The 26,944-nt window shown below is 40.8% G+C and overlaps 2 protein-coding genes across 2 annotated transcripts in view; both read left to right on the top strand. All coding sequences in view use genetic code 11, as the record gives it.

Annotated features, from left to right (window-relative positions):
- The window catches only part of EGR_06526 (hypothetical protein), a gene marked incomplete at both ends in the record, with an annotated part of 7,294 nt that extends 1,435 nt beyond the window's left edge, over positions 1-5,859 (top strand). The window contains 5 exons of the mRNA XM_024495775.1: positions 993-1,075; positions 1,663-1,882; positions 4,808-4,908; positions 5,456-5,672; positions 5,780-5,859. Coding sequence (XP_024349839.1) covers positions 993-1,075; positions 1,663-1,882; positions 4,808-4,908; positions 5,456-5,672; positions 5,780-5,859 — 701 coding nt within the window. The remainder of the gene's footprint in view (positions 1-992; positions 1,076-1,662; positions 1,883-4,807; positions 4,909-5,455; positions 5,673-5,779) is intronic.
- A 288-nt stretch (positions 5,860-6,147) lies between these two features.
- Positions 6,148-23,900, top strand: EGR_06525 (hypothetical protein; the record flags this gene model as incomplete). Its single annotated transcript, XM_024495774.1, has 12 exons — positions 6,148-6,293; positions 6,587-6,664; positions 9,319-9,403; positions 13,502-13,660; positions 16,547-16,693; positions 17,978-18,058; positions 19,212-19,286; positions 19,354-19,443; positions 20,445-20,523; positions 23,010-23,057; positions 23,633-23,789; positions 23,822-23,900. 12 exons carry the CDS (start codon positions 6,148-6,150, stop codon positions 23,898-23,900), a joined length of 1,224 nt encoding a protein of 407 aa, XP_024349838.1.
- Between the last annotated feature and the right edge of the window lie 3,044 nt (positions 23,901-26,944).

The following is a 26,944-nucleotide window of genomic DNA, read 5'->3' as shown; positions in this document are numbered from 1 at the left end:
GTGGGTATGGAGCGGCCATTTTGACTACTCTCAAGTCGCCTGCAGATTACGTCATAATAGCCCCATTGTAACACACTAAACCATTTTTTGATAAATTTACGTCGGCTGCGTTTGATGCACCACAGTCGCCAATTCGTTGGCGCCGAGGTCAGTGGAGAGTTGCCGAAGACACCAAGGATCCGAAGGGTTTCCACAAAACGCTGCACCATACACTTCTTTTTTTTCCTCGATTCTTCAACGACTACAATGACAAGTATTTGGTGGGGTGCTAGAGATTCCAAGGTGGAAATCAGATCGTTGTTTGACATCCACCTCGTATCCATCAGGTAGATTATGCAGTCGTAAGATTGAAGTTTCCCTGGATTCCCTTGAAAGGATTTAATCCCTACTTCATGAGAGGAATCACACTCACGTATTTTTCCACATACGGAAGAGCTAATTATACGCCATGATAACTTGTTCAAGGGGCTGATCCGACAATCTTTAATTCCCGTTGCTTTCCGCCGTAATAATAACTCCATGGGCGACATCTCAACCTCATTTGTGTTTGGCATAATGCGGAAGTACACAGTTCCGTGATCATTTTTTCCCGTTAGGCTGGATAAGAAGCGAGAATAAGAGTCCATTTGCTTCTCCTGATATCGCATGGCTTCAAACGCATTTTGAATAGACAAAGGGATGAATTCAAACACATTTTCAAAAGTCAAAGGGATCTCTTCTAACGCATCTTGAGAAGTAGAATGTGAGGGTTGTGGAAAGAGCAGTCGGCAGAGACGCTTGTCCAGCCACGGCCATTGGTTAATGTGCTGATATATGACGGTAGAGAATTGCGATGATAAAATAATATACCTCCAACTTGGAAGACTCATGCCGAGATCGATCAAATCCCGATCTCTCAGATATTCGCATATTTTCAATTTTGCCTGATGTGGCAGGTCGGTGATTTTGTGTTGCGAAGTACTTTGCGCCTAAATTATTTAGAATATTTACAGTTGTGAGTGATGTGCAAACTGCCAAAGTGAATTTGAGGAAGGAAGAAATAAGCAAAGGAGCAAATGAAGGGACACAACGAGGAGTAAGTAAATAAGGAGGACTAAGTAGAGGATAGCGCAACCTACCATCATCGTGAGATGCCAGCTTAGATTGATTGTATAGCAGATGTTTAAATAAATAGCTACTGGGGGAGGGGGTGGATTGACCTCACCTTGCTGTTAGCACATTGGTTCATTCCGTGTTAGTCAATCTAAACTGGCCTAATCACCAGGCCTGTGTGATTGTCCCTTATACAAGGCTTACCATCTCAGTAGCCGAATATGAAAATGCATAGCCCTCTAAGCACATTTGAAAGTGGTTACGTCGATGGCTTCACCACCACTGTCACGTATACTGCTAGTGAAAACGTACGTGATTTGAGTACAAAACCATTCCTCTGGTAGTCGTTGCGTTAGGGATCTGGCCTAATTGTATTAAATTTGTCTAATTTGCCACTTAAGCGGCCTTCGAGTGACTAAATATTGCCCTGTGAAATGATTGTGTGACTTATGTGTGGTACACTGCTGTATTGAGGAGTGGATGACAAAAGAAGTCCCCTATCAACTGCGGAAATGTGGATAATGTGTGGGCTCCGCAAACGAAGCCGACAACGTAACAGAAATTCGGCAGAATATTTCAACAATCTTCTGGCTGTGGATGGGATCACGCCTGCTCTGCAATGTACAACTTCTACTTGTAAGTATGAAACACATCAAAAGACAAATAGATGAGGATGGTTGCAAAAGATCTGCGTCATCAAATTTCAAGTATTTAGAGGGATATAAAGCTTTGGTGGTTTTTTTAATGCATCACTCGTTAATAGTTTCACCTCAATTCATTTATCATGAATGTTTGGTGCTTCCAGTCTTCAGTACTACGCTTATTGGGTTAATGCGAAACCGCATATCCATAACGGTTAAATGAAGAGGCCTACTCGGATTATCAATTTGAAGGTTGACATTGCGTGTGATCAAGATTGCGGCATTTCCGACCTTGTAGCTCATTCTGTCTTCACTTTGACTTCTTCAATGGCCTATAATTTACATTGCACAACATGTCCGAATAAGTCCATGATATAGACATCACCGTGAGACACCGAAGAGGATAGGGGCCATGTTTCCATAACAATGCCTTTGCATGCTATTACAACTCTCATTCCAATTAGTCATGCATTGTATTACCCACAGATTGGTTATAGCGGTGAGAGTTTGAATGAGTGGGTGAGTGAGGGAAGGGTGGAATTTCCACATACTGCTTTGGATCGAGGCACCCATATAGCAAATCGCCTTGTCCTACCCTGTAGTACTTGCAAATTTCTCTTTACGTTGGTGTACTGAGAAGGGGTGAGGAAATGAAATGTCTATTTTATCAAAGCACTCGAAGGTTTTACTGTATATTTGAGTGGGTGCAATCTATGCAAGAGGAAGTGGTGGATGCGACTTGCGTCAAAGATCCCGATGCCCCTGGGAAAAGCTCACAGAATACATGGGAAATTGGAATGTTAAAGCAGTTTAAAACAGAAATTTATAGATGAGCATGCAGTTTATGAAAGCAAACTCTGCTGGGGATGATTTCAAGTTTGCCTTCGCCGCATGATTCCATTAACTGAGACATTTGCATTAATTGTTCCCGTTCACTCGGTTTGTACATCCGAGGTGCATAGAAAATGAGGCCTCAGTACCCACTAAAGTGATTTTTCTTTTCTTTTAAAATGCTGTACGATGGCAAACCTCATCACTTGTGCATATGCAAACGAATGACACCACCACACAATTTGCTGAGTTGAATCCATACAATGGATACCACAGCCACACCCATTGCATTTCTTTGTCTCCAACATTCCGGTGCCATGAGATGCTAACAAGTGTTCGCCAATCGAATTAGGCACCGAAGTATGGAGTAAGTTGATGCAGGATGAATCGTAAGCAGAAAGCAATACGACTGTTTTCGAAGTCAGTTCAGCAGTGGTAGAACTAGCATTTCCTTTTCTCATTGTCATTTTGGGGCACGATGAATGCTGTGAAACCGTGTAAAGCCGTCAACATAACCTAATGACTCATTTGAAATTGACCCAAGCACACACACGTGGTGGGTGTGGATACGCAGTGTCCCTCAGTGGGAGTGGGGGTTGTCACAGACCTCACTAAAACCGTGTCACGACGTGTCATTCGCTTGGCTCCAACATCAGTTCGATTCATGTTCGACTCAGCTACATCTAATAATAATAATGAAACAGGCACGTTCTGAGCGAGTCGAACTCTTGCTTTCACCACAGGTAAACCCTTGCCTGAATTACCTTGCTTTTATTTTATAACATCCTCACGCATTAATGTGATTCTACCTTCCTTACAGTTGTTTATGTCCGATGTATTTATGGAGTCAACGTGCAACCACGTGCACACAAGGCTTAGCTGCAAAAGCCAGAACTGGATGATGAAGGTGGACGTAAATGCTGTCCCTGCGCCTGTGTCCCGGCCCGTCATTTGCTCTCTGGTGTTAGACGTGCTCTGTTAGTAAAATCCTATCCTCTGTCATCTAGAAGGAACGGTGACTAAAATGCTAGTCTCTCACCCCTGTAGCGGTACCCTTCTCGCCAATGCAGCTGGTTCCTTCTACGGAAACACTTTTATCCCCACCATCTACATTCAGAGTATGGTAAAGGACGCTAGCCAAGCTGGTGTGGACTACGTGTTTGTCAACTTTGTTGGAATCTGGTTGGCTTCAACGGTCATCTTTGTGGTTTACGCTCTGGTGAAGTGCAACCAACCCTGGTTTCCTGCCTAACAGGCCATCATTACCTCCCTTCTCAGTGGCATTCTCTGAAGTCTGGCCCAGTCCTCATGGTTCATTGCCAATGCTGCTCTGGGAGAACCAATCACATTTCCCATTGTCATTACGTGGCCCTGCCCTTATTGCCACGCTAGTGGGAATAGTCATTTTCAAAGCGGTCAAGGTTTGTTATCATTGTGGATCTACTCTTGACTCTCCTGAACTCCTCGTATCATGAGCGTCTATCTCTTTTAATCTACAGGGCAAACGCAAAATTCACCATTCTACTTGTCGCAAAGTGTATTACAATTACCGGGATCCTTCTCAACGCTTTCTCTCTGTAAAATAAATCATGTTGCAGAACAATAAATTACTGATTAGAATTAGGGACTAAGATCTGCTTTCTTTTTTTGTTTCAATGTGGTTTGGGCCTTAAAATAGAAGTAAAGCAATTCACTTCTCCTAAAGATGCCTTAAAATTTGTTGCTTTACGACCAAGAACGCATCCTGGGTGTTATTAAATTCTAGAATAGGGATTCACTTGTTATGGAGAAGATATATTGGTAGAAATAAACTAAGAGCCTTGATTACATACAGTCAACTTGCTTCTGATTGCCATTTACGTGTTGTCGATTGAGGCTTTGCTGTGGTAGCGGAATTTGAGGTTGTGGTGTTTGTGTCGCCATCAGGGGAGTAAAAGTGTCACCTCAAAGTTGGATGAAACTCACCCAAACGCAGGAAGGTCATTAAGGCGGGAAATTGTTTGTTTGCAAATATTATAGGGCGTAGATGTGTGCTAGTCAAAGCTAACTTAATTTTTAATTTTCTGCTCAATATTTCCTAAATATTTTGGATTAATCTAGAAATATGGCCCGTCCTCGATATTTATACTCACTACCAACCCATGGAACGTTTCTCCCAAATTTGGCTAGAGTGAGAGCGCGGCAGTAGAACATTGCACTTAGAAGAGGCCAAAATATTCCCTTTTGTAATGGTTTACTTTAAGGTGAACAAATACAAAATAAATGTGCGACAATTTTAAAATGGTCGCTACCAGATTCATATGGGCACGAAGCGCCGATTTACTTATCGAAGGTCTCACAACAAGTGAGGAAGGCATTTAATCTTTATCAAAATACGGTCAAATGATTGCAATGGGTTGCGTGTTACAAACATATTTGAAACGCTAATACAGGTGTCGACTATGCTTTACTTTTTGGGGTCACATTTGATTTGACCTGGAACAGTCATGGCAACTGACGTCACATTCGAGCCCCAAAGTATCTCGGCTGTAGCGATAGATCTTGCCTCGGAGACTCAGAAGGCAAAGGTGTTAAGAGAGGTAATCATCGCCTAAACTATCGAAATTTAAGGCTAATTTTTGAGCAAAAATGATCGACTCAAAATTAATGGGAGAAAATATCAAGACCGACAAATCAGCTACTAATAAACTGATTTGTAAAAGCTGACGGATTTGAGTGCATAAGGAATGAGGAAAAATTAAAATGAATTCATTATTTTATAGAGAGTACAACTGAGTTCTTTCGGCTATTTTTAGTTTGCATAAGTGCTCACATTCGCCTGTAGCATCAGATAAAGTTTATTCGGGCGTTTTGGTTGTACGTAGGCTAAAAAGCTTCTGCTTTCCTTGGAGATACTTCTCGTTCAAAACAGGCCAAGTTTTGTTGGTTCGATCTTTGGGAATCTGGAAGAGAGCACCGCATTCTGTGATTGTTCCACGTGGGATATTGAAGTCATGCATCAGTTTTTTCTGCTGGTGGAAAAAAATATTTTTTCAAGCAGACAAACACGAAAACCGCATTTTTTGGACTTCCTTATTATTATTATTATTATTTTTACCAACGTGCCAGGTATGTGGAGTCCCAATTTTCTCATCCGAGCCTGCGAATCATATATACGTGGGAATTACTACTTAGCAGTTTGCGGCGCCGACTTGCAACACATCGCATTCCAAAAGGATTGGGCAAGGTGAATGAAATGGGGAAGATGCAGGGTTATCGTGAGTTGAAACCAGAAATTAAATATTTTGGTTTTTGATCAACAGTTGTAATTGTGGTCGATTTTCTCCCAACATTCTGATGGCAGAAGCCTTAAAGCGAAATAAACGATGATGGCCTTATTAAAACATTTTTTACACTAATACAAACAGGTCGTAGAAGGTTTGGCTTTAACGGTTCCGCAAATTGCTTTAGAAATCAGGGCGCATTGTTACGGCTTAAATTGGATTTAATGTTGATGAATCAAAAAAACGTACCAATGAAATAACTTTAACCATCTTTTGCTGTTCCGTCACTTTTAACAACGGTTATCTATAACCGTGAAATCATGAAAGCTCTTCAAGTTTCATTTGTCAATGGAGTATTCACAGCCGAAGAGAAATGCTATGAGAACAAACCAATACTACATACGCAAAATAGTTTAAATGGTAAAAATATTAGTAGAATCAGGGGAACTTATAATAAATTAGATCAGTAAATGATAAATCTTACACAAAGTAAGTAAACGATTCTGAAAATGGGGCCTTAAAATACGCAAAGGACAAAAGCTTGAACCATCAGAGGTCTCTGTAAGCAAAAAAATAGCCAAGCAAAACAGTCTGCCGCACCGGCAAACTGATGCATACCTATCTTTTCATGCATAATAAGGCCTAATAGAATAGCAAAATTTTGACATTGTCATAGCAGCAACTTGTGCCGAGAATGATCGAGCTTGTTCGATCATTCCATACATCTACGTCAAAATTTTTTGTTAACCACTACATAAGTATGTGTCAAACATCTCTCGTCCAACACAAATTTGCCTATCTAGGGACAGCATATTCTATTAGTGAAAAAGAATTAATGTAACACTTTTAACCAAACATATCCACGTTTGAAGTTGTTAGGGGAGAACTGCTAATCTTGACGGCAACCCAGTTGTCATTCAAGTTTTTCTCAGAAGGCTGAAACAGTGGATGGACAGGAAACCCATCATGATTTGACATCGGATCCCACTATTTGTCATCGCAGAGGAATGATCAGTGAAAGGTTTCTGGAAAGTCTTTGGATTTTTCACTTCTCAGGAGCCCGAATTATGGTAGTTGTAAAAATCGCTTTAAAACATGGAGCTGGAACCATAAAAGGATCAGCTTTAGGCTAATTTTATCGAAGCCCAAACAAGGAGCCACTTTAAATTAAAACTCTACCAAAGAGATGATGTTGTTAATTTTAGTCAATTAGATGGCACTAGATTAAGCAAAAACTAGGGTAGGCTTCCACAAGCCATTCCCTTTTTATTAAGGGCGTCGTCACTCACTGTCCGAGATGTCTAATCGCCGCATCTTCTGCGGAGTCACTTTACTTTTTTCCTGTGCAACTTTCTCACGAGCGCCGGAAAGTGAAGACATCATATTTATAGACTGTTATGGGTGTTTATTTTTTCCTAGGCCGGAAACTTAAAGGCCAACATCTGTTTCATTAACTTGGAGCCGGCTTCGAGGAAATAAGAGCGGAATGATGCATTTGGCTATATCAAGAAGAAAATATCTATGCTCCTTGTAACTAGTTTGGATTTGTTTGTAAAAAATCTTAACTACCACTTCGGTCTAAACAACTTCCTCAACGTTCATGCTGCTCGAACAGACAAACTTCTCTTACCTAAATCAATCGGGCAAATAAGAAAGAGTGTACGAAAGAATCACGGATTAGACGAGGAGAGAATGCTTGTATCAAGATCCTCGCTCCTAGTTAAGTACTAATATGAATTTCGCCTAACGGGTTGGCAGAATAAATAAGGAGAATGCGCTGCAAAGGCAAGGATATGCATAAAGTCCACCTTTCGTAAAGGAGGTGTTCATGGGGCTGCCAGCACTCCCTTTTAGCAGACAGCATGGTAGTCCTTGCCATGCTTGATGGTGGACGTCTCACGGACGCGTTAAATGCACCAGTCCAACTATCATGAGTCGGGTTAATGCAAGAGACAAATATCAGTGAGCTCACGAAACAATCTGTCATTCTCTCATGTTAGAGTCGAAATTTGTGAGGTCATCTTCAAAAATGTGGTTGATGGAGAGTTTGACTATTTTCTTCACTGTGCCGGTTTAGATATTCTGCATGAGTGAATACGTTGAATTCAGCTTTTACTTTTTGATCAGAAGTATTGTTTTTAAGCCATATCTGCACATAATAAGATGACATTTAAGAAGACATTTGAATTTGGCATAACAGCTTCTCCATTTGCGGGAAGGCCTTTAGTTGGTTAAAATAGTTTGACCTTTTGTAAGCAAGGTGACGAGTCGGTAGTCCTTTGTGCAGTGGTAAGTGCCAAGTGTGACTTCTTACTTCCAGTTGGGGCCCATTTCTTGCTTGGGCCAGTCCAGACAAGAGCGGGCACTCATAGTGAGATGAGTGGATGCTCGGACGCTTTGCAGCAATATAGTTGAATAGGGAAAGTGTTTCAAAGGTGGCCGTGCGTACACCTATTGGTGATAATTCCAGTTGTGGATGTTCCTTTCCCAGCCCACTGTACAAAGATCATCAAGCCAACGTAGCGTCAGACCCTGGGCACCTGGTCAACGCATTGAGAAATTAACGTATGCCAGGTGACGAGGTGGGGCAGACCATCCTAGGATGGGTCAGTGATGCTCACAAATCCTTGCACTTTAAAGGTTGTTTCATTAGACGCCTGTCAAACACAGAGCGTGTGAATAAGATCTGCTGACTTCTACATTACCGCCATTCAGGTGGTTTACCTTCACCTTCGTCTGGCTAATCTAGTTCATCAAGCCAAACGCCTTTAGATCGCAGTCTTGGATGAACCCTCAGTAAGGCATCCTGCTTCACTCCTCATTTTCACTACGATTGTGTCTGGACGAGCCTCAGCAGATCTCTGGGCTAAAAGAGCCTACCGAAGTAAAGAAACACTTCACCGACGTCCTTTTGAGAATAATAATAAGACGGAAGTTAATCACACATAAGAACCTTTAGGCATAAGAAGCAAACGCATATTCCACCAACAATTGTGTAAAGTTTTTTTTACCCTTACTTCAAAAATACACTTCCCTCTGTGTGGCGTCTGAGAGGACTTCATTATTAGTGGATTATACCACGTTTTTTGGCGAATTTTGGGTGGATTACACCGGAATTCTGAAATCGTTGATTGCTGCGAATGACACATGCCACTAGTAGCCATCAAGATAACTCAGTTCCCATTAAATCGGCTTGTTTTGGTTTCATTGCAGGCAGTACATTACTGTGTAACCTATGTTTTCTTACATTCCCGTGTGATAGTGAGGCAATCTATTCACGAGCACGGTCTCATGCCTCAGTAGGTGGATTAGATGCTATCGAGAGCTTGTATCAACCGCCCACTTATCCAGCCTACTTTGCTTTATTGTTGTCGAGGTGAGTTTTGGTGATCCCGTGTACCTTTTGTCGACTGCTAGGGCTGTTATTACGAGGGTACATCCTTGCTGATTTGTGGCAGACTTGGGTGGATTTTCTTAATCACTCTTGACAGGTTAAAATTAAGTCAGTATGTTGACTGTGAACCTCCACAAATGAAAACACAAGAAGAGGATAAATTGCACTGTTTCTTCTCCACGGTAAATTAAACGTTGCTGCTCATTCGTGTGTTGGTAGATATATTTGATTTGGTGGAATTTATGACGCTGGAATATCTTGTCGTCTTTCTACTTCCTGTCCTTTATCACTAGATATCTTTGAATTTTATTTTATGTAAGTAGCATTCAAAACTTCAAATCTTGCCCAAAATCACCGATTTTTTTATAGATATTGAGCAGAAAATGCATTAATATTGACTTCCCTTCGCATCACGTTACAACTGCTTCTTAGCTGCCGACGTAGCACCCTCTCACAGGGAACTAGGGTTTTAAAAATGACTTCCATTATGAATATGCGTGGGCATTTAAGGTCAAGCTCTGAACAGATGATATGAGCATAGCTTTAAATTCTCGTCATGAGAGTCACATCGCTAAACTTGAGAAATTTGTGCCATTACCCATACGACACTGACAACTGAGTGTAAACTTAATTAGTCCAGAGTGTGAAATTTGAGGCAGCTAATTTGGACAACTTTTTGTGACCAAGCCAAGTAGATGTCATGCCAAAATTAACTTTAAAGTAGTTAGCCGCCCCGACCAATTTCGTACGGCGTGTCATAGTTACAGTCCTCTGCACAAGGCGATAGACACAGGTCTGAAATTAAAGACTCATAATCCCACCGAACTTATCCCTTTATACATTTTTTCTCTATGTGCTCCTGCTCATGGTGCATCAAACTCAATGGCATCTTTGAAATCCGAAATGGCTCGTGGGTCATTCGAAGTGGGGTTCATTAGTAGTAACCTCCTTCGCCTCGGCCCCCACCGCCTCCCTCTTCATATAAGCGTTACTCAAGAAGGACGCATTGCAAGGGGAAGCAGCGACTGTAGTGGCGATTTCATTCCAGCAACTACTAAACAGGTTTTAAATCACTGAATGAAAGACAGAAGGAAATTGGACAGGAGAAGCTTTATATTTAGAGAGCATTGAAGTGAAAGTGTAAAAATGATTTTGGAGCAACATGCATTGATGTTAAACATCTATGCCGTACATCGGTCCTTCGATAAAGCGTCCGGGTACGGTACCTTCTAAGCTGCTGTCCTTGAATTTTCTGCTTTAATTGGGTAGATTTTATTGGTAGAGCAAAATTATAAGTCCGCTAGCTTGCCTTTTCAATCTCTCCGTGCCTGAGAATTAAGGCCTGGGTGCTCCACCTTACCGGATTTGTGAAAAGTGAGATGGAGATTATATATAAGGGACTTTTGAAATATCCTATATTTAATCCTGTCTCAAAGAGACACAAGCTAATCATAATTCGCACAGTTATCAAGCCTTTCATCTCCAGAAGTCGGACTAAAACCGATATTTCGATCTGTCATAATCCTTCACCACTAGTGGGTTTTGCTAGTGTTCAGTGGAGCACACAATGTTAAAGAGAGGTGGCAGCCACGGCTAGAAAGAACGTCATTAATAGGAAATAAAAATGAAGTTGAGGCAGTATCGCTATCTCCACAGTCATAGAGCTCACGTCCCCTGAAGTGCAGATTTTGCACTATCCTAGGTGTTTGTGAAGGCGAGGCTCTTGCTGCTCGCCCTTAATGAGTTAGATTTATCCAAGGTAGCTCAAACCTCAACAGAAAAAATATTCCTACTGAAGAATGTTGTCTTGGATACAGCACACACCTACAAAAAGAGGATGTGATCACCTTTCAGATAAAATGCTGTCGCTCATAAAAGTTTCTTTTGTAAATAGTCAACCGAATGCTCGTATACTTCAGGGAGGAGGGCGTCCGTAAGCGTTCCTACAAGAAGCGATTTTATAACTTCAGTAAAGGAAACAGAGAAACCTATTGCCATCTGCTCACATTTGGCACATTAGTGTCATCCGCTTACACATCATTCCTCAGAACCTTTCCTTTTTAGCCTACCTAGGCATAAATGAAGTGCTCTATCACATCATGCGGCTCTGGAATTTGGTTCTAATACTGTTGTTTTACTTTGCTTCCTCAAATTAAAGATCTGTATCATTATCTGTCCATCTTATAGTCACATTCATATTTTCTAGCCGCATGACCTATTGAGTAACTTATAACAAATTTGAAGAGACGCTTCTTCGGCCTTGGAAATCAGTTAAGCTAGAAGTTTTACTCCTTAAGGTTCTTGATTGAAGTAAACAATAAACAACGCCATTGCCGCCAATAAACTCGAGAGTGTTTGTCTAATTCAGTTGTTTGAAATATAGGGCCAGATTTTTTGTGATACCCTTTGCTGCAACATGATGAAGGTCAGTACCATTTTTACGAAATTTACGAGGTGATTGGGCTACAATGACGTTAGAAACAACTACTGTCTGTACTCAAGAATTGATGTCACTGTTTTGTGCATTGTAGACAAGTTAGCTACAACCTCCTGATCTGCACAATGATAGCCAATCTGTGAGTTATGACTTTGCCTGTATGTTAAGTTGGAACAACGAAGCAATTGCAATTTTGTTACTGTTACTTTATTGCCTACACCAACTATTGGTAGACACTTTCGTTATGGGTCTTTAAAAACAGACCGCTGATGAGGTTCGGTCACCTCCACTTAATCCCAAGGCCGATTGTGGTTGACCAAAATGGCAAGGTATGCTCTTTTACATCCTTTCCAATTCATTTTGACCCTTTGCTAAAATGCTGCTCTCCAGGTCTCTCCTCAAGACGAAAGAATCTATAATACTAGGGTGGAATATGTGTTGTTTTGTAGGTAAACACGCATAAGCTAATTGCGCCAGTTATCAAAGTTGTATGCAAATGAGAAGATGCTTGACCGTAACACCACCTAACTCTCAAGGCAACTCCACTGGATGTGTAGTTTCATCCTCTTGGGGAACTGAATTGGGGGAGGCCAATACACAGGCCACCTCGGATGTCCTTGATAGCGGTAGGAACACTGGCCTAAAGGGAGCTTCATTTTTAAGCATAGGGCTTAAATGCCTTTAACATTCCCCTTCTGCGCGCCTCGGTAATATTTCTACCTTGCCTCCCATAAACCTTCCAACGATTTGCAATAAACCACGAGACAAGATAGCAATCAGAGAAGGATTTGTCAAAAAATTGAGCTAAAGAATGGGCTATTTTCTTGCCATCATATCTCAAATGGAAACTGCGCTTAATGGAACCCTTTTTCAACAACAGTAACCCAAAGTGAAGGACTATCTCATCCACAAGCAAATATGAATCACTGTGTGTGTAGTGAAATTCGCTGGCAATTGTTCATTGGGGTCTGGCTTGCTCTTTAATTGGTTATTTCTTAAAACTCAGGGTTCTAGTAGACCCCTAATGTCAATATGGTTTTGGCAAGCCTCTTCTCAGACATACTTATTGCCATAAAAATCACCCGGTTTAAACGTGGTGAGTAGAGCAGACACGTGCAACTCAACCAATAGGTCAAAAATTAGGGTTCAGAACACGAGGCTAATAGCGGAATGCAATTAAGAGTATTTAACCAACGGACCGAATCACTCTACCAGTGTTTTATGGTGCATATGCACAATCGGTGGTAAGCAGGTGAAACATCGCTCCACCATGGTGTACGGAAAAATGCTCTATCTTTTTTGGCATTCGGGTAAGCTATTATACGTAGGAGAGAGAAAAGCAATTTCTAAATATTGCGGACATTTAAAAGGGCTTTGGACTTAAGGTCGAACTCTGAAATCGAACTTTTAGATGTCCTTCTATTTAGTTCGGCTGTGGTCGCCTGTTACATTAGATTACCACCGTTAAAACAATTTACTCAGAAACTACCAACGTGGGAAGCAGTTTACCCAAGAAATGCTGAAAAGGAGGGTTCTTTTATGGTCTCCTTCCCCACGGTTCGTATGGTCATTTCCCTAATTGCTTAAATTCTGTGCATTAAATCTAAAATCTCATCAAATTTCCTGTCGTTCCCTCTTTCCTACAAAAAATAAGAGTTAACAAAAAAGATAACCTGTTTCCAAACAAATCTGTCCGCTAGCTAATAGCATCTTCCTAGAAGTTGACGCTGGGTTTTGCGCTGGCTGTCAGAAGTAAAAGGTGGCGGTCCTGTATATGGCAAAGAGAAAGGAGACACTGATTAGGGTATTTGAAGTTTTAGTCGGCAGTATAGCCTAAATTTAGATTTCTGAGGAAAGAAGTGACGTGGATACTGCCTGTGACTGTATTGGATATCAGCCGAAAGGAATAAGAACTAACAAAATGGCGATTTTGGATTTATTTTGCGTCCAACATTCTACCATTTTAAAAGCGGAGAAACTTGTGAACTTGGGTTTAGCGAAAGTAATGTATGGCCTCATCCAGAAAAAGTCTGATCTTCGGCTTTGGCTCTCTTCTATGTGAAGCACTTGCACTGTGCTACGCACAGCAACACTTTCGTCCTTTTAATTAAGGGAAAGTATTTGCCTGTGATAAAAAAAAAACAGTTTTCGCAAACAAATTACCTAAGAGTTCGGTCTTTTACATTCCATTGTGTCATTAGTCAGTGGACGTTAAGCTCTACGGCCTTGATCCGTGCATTCGAAACGTAGACAAAGGGACGATTTTGGGATATCTAGCCTATTAAATAAAATACAACTACTAACTTTGACTCCCCGAGTCTTGTCTGAAGTCAAAATCTTGACATGCCATTATAGGGGAATGGCTCGCCATTCGGGAGGAGATGTGAGAGGTTATACTCGTAATCTGCTCTCCACTCTGTCAGGACCCGTCTGGTGCAATTTAAAAATGAGGGTGATGAGTTCACCCATTTAAACACTCATTCATTAACCTACTACCCATCTTTCTTCCCATTTAAACCTTTGCAGTTGCCGCTCCGCTTTGACTACGACCAGTCCTCTGGTAAAATCAGGATGAGCGGCATGGGAAGATCAAAATTAGCAAATTTTGCATCCTAATTTAAAGTGCCGTCTCTTACTAGCTGAGATTCCTGACTGCTGTGTCGTCTGCAGTCATTTTATTTTTTCTGCGAAATTTTCCAAACAGCACCTTGACGTAAAAAGGCAAAATGTTTGTGAATTGTGTTATGGCAATTTATTTTTTCCTAGGCCGAGAAATGACCCTTCCTGAAGGTCTACATCTATTTCATTACCTCGGAGCCGGGTCTAATGGCGGCTATTTTGTAGGACGTAGAATTCGGGATTTGTAGAGCACACAATGGGCAGTAGCACCTCCGTAGTGGGTATATACAGATCTAATTATAAACTAAACTTGTTTGCTTTCTGCGACGTTTTAATTCAGCGATCAGTCTGAGAAATCATCTTTGACGGAGGGGTGGGCGCAGCTTCACCCGTGTTTCCTACCCCGATAGTCAGCCACTGACCTCTGCGGAGATAAAAGGGACCTTCTCCGCAATGGGCACATGACATATAACACGGGCCCAACCAAAAAGCTCTACTATATCTAAATCAGCCTGCAATTCACTTCCCAGATGTTGCGATAAATATGAACAAGTTTTTTATTTGCGCATTTTTACATAATTAATGCTATTAAGATAAATTTGGGGTATTTATTTAACATTGTCGCCGCAATTATCTGTAGCGCATTCCAACTTGTTCAAAGATACTGAGCTGGCAAGTTTTCGTGTATAAGTATTTCGGTTGCTTATTCTCCTTGATCTCTAACGTGACAAGCTGTCTAATTTATTGGCTTTATACTTGATCAATCTTGAATATTCCACAGTTAGATAAAGCAAAGAATAGAAAGCCGCAAAGGAACGATTACGTAGTTATAATTTATTCATTTTAGCTGCGATTCAATGTGTATGCTTTGGAGATCCGTTTAGACATCAACGACGAATTTTTCGTGGTGTGGATAACAAGAACATGTGGGTAGCATTCGTGAGGAGTTAAATGTGGCGTAAAGCATGAGCTCATTGTTCGGCATAATCAAACAAAATTAAATTTACAAAAATTAAAGGTAAATACATTTTTAGGAATTATAGAAGTTTTCACCAGCTTATCAGCTTGTTGCTTGTGTCGTTTCTGACATCAAATAATCACTTTCATGCATGCTGAACAACGCTGCCACATATTTAATGTCACTAGGCTAGAACTGTTACATTTATTCCGTGTCAAGTTATAAATTCAATTCTAAATAGAACCGAATTCAGGATCGGAATAGAGCAATATGATAGACAAATTAAATTGAAATTATGTGGGTGTTTTAATGCATTTCGGTGGCGTTAACCAAGCACTAATCACGTGTCCTTGGGAATTTGTCCATAGCTAACTGAAACAATGAACAACAAACGTTTCAAAATATTTTTGCATTAAGTGATGAGGGGTGAAGCATAATTTTTCCTTGGGGCACGAGGTTGCTACAAACTACACCTTCATATAACGCCTTGGTCTGGGCTGTGTCGAGTTAATAAACAGGGAAATAAGGAGGTGGCACCTCAAAAAGCAGATTATGGAAGTGCTGTACTCTTACAGCGTGTGCGTAAGTATAGGCTGCTAAGATTGCTAGGGACTTGGGGCCCCACATGACCATCACCTTCATGGATTTGTTGCACTCTATATCATCTTGACCTATTAGTGGCCAATGGTAGGCAAATGAATGCCTATAACTTAAATATTTTGACCGGAATTTATGGAATAACTGCAAACAAATATGCTATTTAGCGTTTCAGACATCCTCAGGTAGACGATAAAAAATCTACTATCACTCAATTATGTTTTATCGCACCCTGATTTTTCAAGTATGTATTCTATTCCCTGTATAATTATGCGGTTGTCGACTGTCCCGTCAATACCCAGAGGTGATAATATGATGGAGACTAGTCAGCAAATACAGAGAACGTAGCAGTGTATCCCTTCTTCCTCATTTTATCCGTTAGTTTGGCCTTAGATTTTCTTACAGACAATAGCTTGCCATCAGTCATAGTGGCGATATAAGAGTCTCCTTCAGAGGGCTCATTCGTGATGTATTTGATTCCATCTTGCCTAGCACGACGGTAGCGTGATTTGATAAATTGCCTAAGGCCACATCCGCATCCACTTGGAATGGTTGCTGCACCACAGCATCAAACGTCATTGTCTCCTTCAGATTAGTAGGCTTGTTCAACTCATATCCAACGATGAGGTTTCACACCTCCTCCACCTGTGTCCACCCTCGAGTCACCCATTGCCTTCTCCATAGAATCCACCATTTGGTACTACAATTTATTAGCATTTTATCTTGGTTAGTAGTTCCCTTCAATGCAAAAGTAAGGCAGTTTTCCAGGAAACCATGCTTCTAAGCACCGCTGGAAAATATTATTGGACATTTCAAGCCAAAATATGTAAAATTTCAGGCTCACCTTTTTATTTTCAAAGGGTAAATTTAGTTTATTTCCACCGCCATTAAATTATCAGAGGTTGCAAAACGCCACACGGTATGTTATTTGTCCTGACACCCTACTGACTCATCTTCTACCAAAATTATTACACAATGTAATGCATTGAAGAGTTTGGTTTGCCGTAAAATTAACAGGATCACCTTCATCCAATTTAAAATTAAAAGTCACCATTGTAAATACCCTCTTGTCTAAAAATTTACCTCACTACCATTGCAATGATTGATGTGCAGTTTACGTGCCTCTATATAATGAACATCTGCTGCGTGATATGTTATCGCACTTGTAATCAACATGGATCCCCTTAACTTAAGGTTGCATTAGCTAGTAAAAGGACTTAAAGATTTAAATTAGGCTTAATTTCTTACGTAGTGCCGCATAATAAACCGGTAGAAGATCTCGCCTTGCAGTCATTGCAATTTTACCGCAGAATGCTGGCGCTACTGATTGATGCTCAGTAGTCATCTTCCTGCAAAATCACACATGCATGCAGTTTACAGTGTGGATTTGTTGGAAAGCTGGACAGCAGGGGACCTGGCACGGGGCACGGGTTAATGAATTGGCAGATTTGCCAGGTCGCAAGTAACTAATTAGAGAAAATTGTCTGTGAAATCGATTGTGGATCTCGTTCTTTTCAGAAAATTCCGTGATTACAATCATCCCTATTCCGAGATAATGCAAAGTGCATTTAGGGAACATGGCAATTATTTGATTTAAGCAATTAATAAATTACTTTTACAACAGATTAACTAGTTACAAATATTCCGGAAAGTTTTATGCAAAACTGTAAAGAAAAATAGCACAACCTCTTGCAAAAATGTGCATAATGCAATTCAAAATGGGGCTTTCCAGTTTACAGTACTAAAATAATTAGTAAATGGAAAGACCGGCATGTTGGCAGGAGACAAATTCAAGCTGGAGTGACACTGGAAGAGGATTATGTGCAATTACGGACTGAAGCAAAAGAAGCACGAATACAGATTTTGCAGTTAAGGGTGATGTAGGGCAGGGTCTGCTGTCGAGATACCGATGCTAAATGGTTCGCTTTGTGTCCCCAAATGCGAGAAATCTTTTATATAGTTGGTTTGTATACTAGAAGTTTTCATGTCCGTAGCCTCTTTTGCGGCAATATTGAGAACTGTGCTGCACTGACTTATCCCTTCCAGGTTGATTGGGAGGTGGGTACGCGTTTACCGCATCTTGCAAGCCTCAGAAATCACTCCGAGCCACTCTTGATATAGGCTCTTTTCACAAAACTTCTTTAGGATAGTGCTTCATTATTTTGGCAAAAGGTGCTGAGGACAAGAGCTGTGGCAGCTAATGTTATGGATGGAAGTTCCAGAAAAGTGCGGCGTTCTCTTTTGCATCCTTTCAGTGCCAGAGCTGCAAGGCATTAGGCATTATGCTGGCATACTTCGGCGCTTAGGCATGGCGGCTCTCCACTAAAATGATATTGCTATTACGTTACTGAAGGTATGATGTAAAAACATGGCAGAAACATGTGAGATATAGCAAAGAAGGGCAGATCAGAGCTTGATTTTTCTCCCAGCGGTGCTTACACGCACGTTCGCTTAGTCTCAAATGCTTATTTTTTCTCTGCATATGTAAGGCAGTGTTTCCTTTACACAGCCGGCAGCTTAGAAAGGATTATGAGAGTTTCTCATCATCCATTTAGGCGGAATTGCATTCAAAGCTAATGCGATGTGTCTTCCGCCTAGTGCCAGATATTTTATTGACGGGCGTGCCTTGTATGCATGGATTAAAGTCCCGGGTGTGTATCCCACAAGGCTCATCTTCGACGAATCGTCAACTGACTTGGCCCATGACAACATGGACATATGCATAAATGTATATGTAAATGGGTTGCATTTTCAGGGTAAATTCTGAGTTGTAATTTGTAAGTCGATGATCATACATTTTTTACCCTTGCTCTTGGTAAATTTCTTTAACACGTAGCTATTTAACCTTCGGTTTTGATAGAGGAACCTCATTATGTAGAGGTAGGAGCTGCTTACCGCCTGATGATCAAGCATATTAATACAGCAAAGAACACATTCGCTCTTAACTTTCAAGCCATAGGTTTTCCTGTCCACCACATCCTAATGCACATTACATTTGTAATAAAATTATGGTTAAGTTAATTGGTAATTTAATTGCGATATATTTTAATTGCCAGAAGACGCTGAAGCAAAACTCGCAAGATTACTGTTATTCTACGCATGCGGTGTAGCGGATATCACAACAGTTTCATGTCCTTATAGCTAAATGATAGACCAATCAACCGACTGATTGGCCAAATGGCTGAGGCTACCTCGAGCTCGTGTCCCTTTCAATCACGCGTGTATATGGTGGTAAATGACCTCGACCTTCGAGTGGTCAACTGTCCGTAATCGGCATATCTCAGCTAAACATGGGCCAATGAGTAGGGAATGAACAGGAGTAGAACTCCCTACAATTCTAAAAATCTGCAATCAAATAAGCTCTTCTAAAAAAATGCAGGGTTTAAAAGGCAAAGCGTTGGAAATTCAGAAAAAAGAAAGTGAGAAATCGATACAGGGACGTTTTTTGGAGGTTGTAAGCATATCCAGGGGATATCACTTTCCATCTACATATTCTATTCATTCCTTTAAGGACTTTCAAGAGCAAAAATTTACAAACTCAACAATTAACTCTGTGTAAATCACCCACAGTAGGAGAAGTGGTAGGTTCAGTCATCATTCCTTTCAAACTAGTAAATTGAGTAGGTAGGAGTTTCCTTTATTGGTAATGCCTTCAACGGGGTAGAGTAATCAGAGTTAGGTATGGTTAGGGTACATTTTTTCCTCGGAGTAGATGACGTTCTATTTTGTTTGCTGAAAATAAAAACGTATTATGTAGCCTCTAATCTTTTTTAGCACCAACTTTGGTTCTCCCTTAATGATTATTCTCTGTCTATGCCACTACCGGTGGCCTGATTATTCCTTAAGTACGTGAAATTTGTCACCAAGTCCGGCAAGCGATGTGACTTTACACGATCGCACTTTACTTTGATGGACGGCTATTGCTTGGAAACAAAGTTGTATAGCTTACACATGGCAGTTTGTTGATGGAAGTTGCAGTGAATTTTAGGTGGCACCGAAGGTTTCTGTAGCTATACTAGGTCCCTTCTTTCAGTATTATCATGCACTATGGGGCAGTAAAATTCCCTATCCAACCATTCATCCACCTGTGATGTCATTTTGCATCATTCCAGACTTCAGGAATTTACGCATTTCTAAAGATTTTTGGCCTTCTGGCTGTCGTGAGCTAGCGTCTAGTTTTTTCACAATTTCTTCCGATATACACACGCGGCGACGCACATTGTCATGGGTCACAAATCTCCATTCATTTTAACTGCTGCCCCTGAATCGGAGCAGGTAATAAGCCATTGGCATCTGTGCAGCCTCTATTGCATACCTCTCCATAAATTTAGTTTATTTGCCACTTTAATGGTTTTATTACTTATATACCCTCTGATGCGTTATTACCCAACAACTGCAGTACTTCCAACTGACTAAAATCCAAGATGACAAGGCAGTATTTAGTCAAACAGTGCAGAGAAGAACTAGTACTCATGTGCTTCAGGCTAAGCTGACTGAAAACCCTTCAAGCCATTTAGTAAGCATTGATTCTGGGGCAAAGAAAGAAAAGGTGAACTCTTATTAAAGATAACCTTGTGTGCCTGCCTGTCAGTCTGTGACAAACTTATTTTAGGTAATTAGACGCTTTCAGAAATTAAGTAGGTACACTATGCCAAACACGCTTTTATTCTTTGTAAAAAGTAATGATCCAGGTACTGACTGAAGACCATTAATGCTAGCCTGAGGCATTTGTGATCTGATCCTTCTTGTGGCATTTCCGATGGGCCACTCGTATCCCCAAATTTGAGGGCAGACTCTCACATTTCCATCTCAGGTTGTCGTCAGTTTGCACAAACTAGAGTATTGAAAGCTGAGCGTTTGTTGTTTGTAAACGCTTAAATGCCCTCGATAGAATAAAAAATGTGTATGGACAAATTACGAACTCTGAAGGCGCTCATAACACCCAGAATATATTCTTATTTCTATTTTTCCATTCCTGTATTTTCAAAATTTCCGACGCTTTGCTTTCCTATTCTAGGCTGCCACTAGATTGCTCAGCTCTAATCGTACTTTGGGGATCCACTCGTGCTCACCTTCTCCGCGATTTGGTGTCAGTGCGCAGATAACCAATGAAAAGTTAAGGTTACTCACTGCAAGCATCCGGTTGCACTTGATAGTGAAGCGCAGGCATTACACTGACCACCTTTCGGTGCTGAAGTGCTGGTGTTTCCGCGTCAGGTTCATGTTCTATTCAGAAATGTTAATTGAAGCTTGAAGGAACGAAGTACCCCTTGAGATGGAAATAAGAGATCAGAGTCGCTGGCAGAAGAAGACGACTGCGAATGAAATGCGGAAGCGGTGAGCAGGCACTTATTGATTACGCTGGTAGATACCGAAGCAAAGGACGGTGTGACTGCTGTGCCTATGTCGAACACATGCAGTGGAGAGCTTTGTGTAAGTGGAACTGCATTTCTTCTTTTCTGCACATTTACTCTTCCCTTTCTAGTTGGGTTCAGCCTCTCAATGTATGTTACGTGGTAAAAGAAGTAGAACCTCGGTATCCTTCTATGCGGCTTAAATGCCGCAATTCTTTGTGTTACCTTCCTCTCCATTTCCATCCAACTACCACTGGTCTACTTGCCCATTAAGACAATGGAAAGGCTGTTGGAGTGAAGGACAGCCAGTAAGGAAGTCTATTAGGATGGTAGGCACTTTGGCTCACTACACCTTCCATTCTTTCTTGCCTTCCTTTCTCCACACAAATGTCCGAGTAAATGGTCACTGAAAAGGCTGTAACTCTACTTAAAGTCCAAATAGTTGGTCTCTAACGCATTTGGGTGTGCAAGCCTATGCGCTGGGGCTGGTTGAACGATGGAGTGGTAGATCCATGCCAAACCTGGCCATACCCGTCTATGTAAGGATACCTCAACCCTAATACTAACTCTTGCAGCGAATCTGACTTGTATTTCCACTGACTCGACACACACCGCTGTTTAAGGTCAGCTAAATGCACCTCAGTGATTATTCAGACATCACTATATTCCGTGTTTCGCCAAGCCTCCACCACCTATGAGTGTCCCCTCGAACATCTTGAATCCTTACTCCCATTCGCCTTCTGCGCATCTCTTCTGACTTCTGCTGCAGTGATAATGGTCTCCTCTGTCCATTTTAGTAAATATTATTCTTCTTCTCTACCCGTGCTTCTGGTTTCTAATTTATCCTTTATTTAACACCACTTCCTACGAACTGTACGTTTGCCATGTGTAGTGTTGTTGACCTTGTACCTTGGGAGGTAGTTTTCTTTTTCTTACATTTGCCCATGCGTTACTTAAGCAGGTTGGAATGTTTTTTTAGATTAGGTTGACTTCAGCTAGTCGGAGAGGAGGTTGATGTGTGTTGACTCCCTAAGAATTCAGCCGTTGGGCGATATCTCGGTATCATCGCGATACGCGTCATCTACTACCTTGAGTCGCGACAAGCACATTGCTAACGCAGTTGGTCAAGATGCCATTCGCAGAACACGTACCCCTCTCTCCTTTCCATTCACGTGAAACTGCACCGAAAACAGGTCCCTTCCCATCGTTTATCATCTGCTATCAGCCCTCTATTCGTTTCCAAAGGTATCCTTTCCGCCGCTGTGCATGAACAAGCGAGCAAGGATACGCAAAAATGTACAAACCTAGCAAAAGGATGACCCATTGTCCAAAATGCGGACGCTACCCTGGTTGCTAGGCTTGCTAATTAACGCGTTATTCTGGCGTTGAATGATCCTGGCCAATGAGTGGTTATCCGTTTAGCCTCGTATATGCGAATGAGGAGGGAGTGAACAGAAATATAACGACCTGCAGTGATTGAAATTCCGAAATAAAGTAAAATCTTCTATAAAGTCACAGAGTTAGAAAACTAAAAGGTGGAATACTCGAAAAAATAGGGAAATAAAAATGTTGGGGAAGGAAGGTTATCTCGAGTTTTGCAGGCATCACCGCTGAATATATTATGCTATCTACGGAGTGTGGTGGTTAGGGTACACTGTTTCCTCTGGGGATTACTGAGCCTGGCCTCCTTGTGTTCTTAAGCACAGTCCTCGAAATTCTCATCATGGGTGCTCTCTGAGCATACTATTAACAGTGGTTTCCTTTCTTCTGTTAGTGCGTAAACTTCGTCCTCGTATCTAACATTTAATGTACTTTTGTACAAGGATATTATGCTTCAATGACCAGTTATCAGTTGAGTACTGAACTACTTAGTAAGTCCAGATAGATTGTTGATGGGGTGACATTCATCACTCGAAACGCATCTTCGCTTTGCGAATAATGAAGATCACGGTATATTCCAGGTGGCAGTCTTGGCCTGATTCAGAACTAGGGGCTTTCTTTTAATCCCTTTGTGCACTCTTGGACGGTAGCAAACCGCTTTATATCTGGACTGTAGCTCTGTACGCAAAGTGGCATTAAACCGTCCGAGGTCTTAATTCCTTTCTTCCAGTTGTGCATCCTTAGGGATAGCCCTAATTTTCCAGTCAGACCGCAATTCGTCCTTTCTATCGCTTCATTACCTTGAGGATGTCCAAGTAGCGTGCATGACCTGAAAATCCCAAAGCTTTTGCATAGTTCAGAAAAAGTTCGACTTTAAAAATTAGTGCCTCGATCGCCATGAACCGTTATGAGCACTACACTGAAAATTCTGCAAATAAAAGAAACAACCATTTTAGCGTCCGGCATCTTTGTCGTTATTGCTGCGGTAGTATTTGTGATGCATCGTTCATCTTTCTCGATGGTTGACGGAGGGCCCATGATGTCATGGCACCCTCTTTTCCCTTAGTACCTGAAAGAATAGTTATTTTGCAGTTTGCCAAGAGAGGGATTTACATCATTCACACCATTCACTTTACGGCACCAATTTTATGCATATGTGCTGACAGGGATAAGCCATTTAAAATTAATTCTACCTCCCTATCATTTAAATCATTACAAAAAGAGTAATTTTTGTACACTTCTGCTAAAGTTTTAGTACTCTGTTTAACAAGAAAATGAACTTTCATTGTAAGTGCAATTGGGAAAAAACATTCCTTTTACTAATATTTCAATAGCTCGCCTTATTTTAAAAAACTTCTGCTAAAAGCTCAGATTAGTAATTAATTAAAGTAAAATCACTAGTTTAGGTTAAGATTTTTGCCAATGCGTCACACTACCTGAAGATCATACATCAGCGAGAGAAAAAGTGGATTTGGGAAATTGGCAAGCACGATATTTTAAGTTTGATATGCCCCCTTTATCTTCCATCAGATGTCCAAATTCCTAGTCTATAAACAGGAGTCAGAGTTAAGGAACACAAATTTGATTGACATTGATGATGAATCGCAGGATTTTGGCAATCAAAACCTGGAAATCTGTTTGCAACAAAAACTAATCTGCCTCAATTCTTTACCTATGCCTTCTACTTTAATCCATTAAGTAAACTATTCTTCTTCTCTATTCTTCTAAAGCCCTTTTTCTGACTGCATTTGGGAAAAAACATTCCTTTTCTAACGTTAAAATTTAAGGAGAAACATTCAGGTTCAAAATGAAGCATGAAGGAAAGAGCAAATAAAAACTGCGCTTGGGTGAATGAGTAAATGAAAATCCTATATCAGCTTTACAGTTTGCATTGCAATGTGTAAATGCATTTTCTTAAAAACAACACCTAACGACAACGAAAATGAACAAAATCCAAGCGGAAACTACCACGGACCTGATGGTTAAACCAATTATTCCTACTAGACCTCATTTGGGTTTACATGTCGCACTAAGACGAAGAAAATGATAGTGTTTTGCGAAGAAAGGAATATTCTACGGTTTTTAAGCACCACACACTTCAGCTCAAACATGCGCGTTGAAAGTAGATACTATCTTCCAGGAATGCAATGTTGTGCGCCTAAGAAGCGTAGCGCTTACAAACATGTAATCACACTTATGCCCATGCATGCATGGCGTTTGGAACCGACACTTTCGCCGTTGATGTAAGGATAAACAGTGTTGCACTATTTGTAATAAAAATCATTAAAAAATTTTTAAATCAACCTTGACGTACAAAAACTAACACTGACGTGTAAGTCTTTACAATTAGAAAGAAAGAATCTTCCAGGAATTCCTGCATCTATCTTTGAGTGATTTCCAAATAGTAAGATCTACTACTCCTGTTTTTCATGTTTTACATACTGCATACTATACCCTGCGTTGATTGTTATCTCCCCTTGGAGACGCATGACCGACCGGACATTCAGTGAGCAATCGAGGGGAATTAAGCCCTCCAAATTGGTAGTTTTTAAAATAAAATGTTTCCGTAGCACCAAGAGTATCTCATTACTACTCACGCTGTTTTGTCGATCAGAGAGCAGCACCTTGAGGAGGCTGATTGGTCGAATAGTTGAAATTGAACTGCACAATCTGTGGAAACATAAGTGCCTGTATAACTCAGCACTGCTTAGAAGTTGAGAGGGTATGTGGCATAATGTGGCAAGATGTTCTGCAATGCATAAGCAGTGAAGCTAATAAAAAGGAGCGAAATAGCTTTCAAATGCTCGACCCACACGAAATTTTACTGCAGATACGTAGTTTTAGCTCTTCTTTGCAATTTCTTTAACCTCATGGTTGCATATTAGAGTGTCGATGAAGAAATATTGATGCAGCAGTCCTTGGTGAAGTAGTGCCAAGTAGATACGCCCTCGTCTCTTCAGCTACTCTGTTTAGACGTTGGTGTAGCACCAACATTCGTGAGTCAGGTGTGCATGACTACCGCAACCACTAGGATTTTGAAGGCTCTGCTGCGATTGTAGGCCGCCACTTTCATCACCTTGCAATAAGAGATGGTGCTTAGCAATGCGATGCGGTACATTCACTTATGCTGAATCTCTGGTCTAGCAGACATCACCTAACCTCCATTCTTTTATGAACCCTTTGCTCCATCAAGGCAGCTATTAACCAGTGGGTACTTCTTGACCAGCATTAACACTCAATGCCTCCAAAATTGGTATTCTGCCGTATCCTAATGACCGGCCCTCTTATTCGCTAAATTCAAATTTTGTTGATAGTTTTGAGACGTATGATGCCTTATATTACAAAAAATAATACTTTAATAGATAGAGGGAGTTTGAGGTGGCTAAAGATGGCCAATACGATATGAAAGGAAGGCAGAAGAAAAAATTTAAGTGAATACCTTAAACCACGGCAATTAAAGCAATTGCAATGCGAAAGCTAAATTTTGTCCACTACTCTAGCCTTTAGTGACGCCAGCACTTCGTATGTAATAAGTAAAATAGGAACAGCAAAAATAGCAAAAACACTCTTTTTATCTTTTAGTAAAACCATTACAGTTGCTTCTGACTATTTAGCCAAGTAAAACAGTAAAGGAAGGCTTTCATATTTATTTGTTTCTATCTCAAAGTGAACTAACACCAGCTGTTTTTTCAGTCTAAATGCGAATTTTAGGACCGTAGATTCTACAAGCTCTTAGTATTAATCAACAGGAAGAACATCTGTCTATTAAACACTCTATCCGGACTGTTGTCCATATTTAGGTTACTCCATCTCGATTTACGTCTGTTGTCTTACCTATGGCTATCTCCTTCTTTTGGTTAATTTAGATGTTTGAGGTTGATAGATTGTAGGTAGACCGAGAGACAGATAGATGTACGGACATTAGCCCCAAAAGGTCCCATGCTTCCAAATCCAGCTGTACATTTCATGGACAAACTAGTCGAGCATATACCACAAATGTAAACGGAAGGAATGGTAAATGCGGCGATGGCCTTTTCAACTATCCTTTTGTACTACATACCTCGACTAAACACAATGAGTTACAATATAAAACTCCTGTAGTTTATATCTGAAATGGTTTATTAACAAATCATGACCTGCGTTGAAAGGTCGATGGGTTTGGCTCTACTTCAAACCCGAAAAAAGCTGTCAGAAGAGGTTAAATGTAAAAAGGCTTCTTAACTGAGGGTCACGTTAGTAGTCTGCACTCAAGCACACTCATACTGCTTCCAAACGGACTGCTTCTTGCTTAAAAGAGAAGTATCTTTAACCAGTGTTCAATGATTATTAAACTGAGTGGAAATTTGTATTTACATTTCTATCAGCCAGTAATCATTCT

The sequence above is a fragment of the Echinococcus granulosus genome, assembly GCF_000524195.1.
Source record: "Echinococcus granulosus chromosome Unknown EG_S00058, whole genome shotgun sequence".
Lineage (NCBI taxonomy): Eukaryota > Metazoa > Platyhelminthes > Cestoda > Cyclophyllidea > Taeniidae > Echinococcus > Echinococcus granulosus.
The sequence above is the reverse complement of the archived record's forward strand: the minus strand, read 5'-3'. Positions and strand labels throughout refer to the sequence as shown.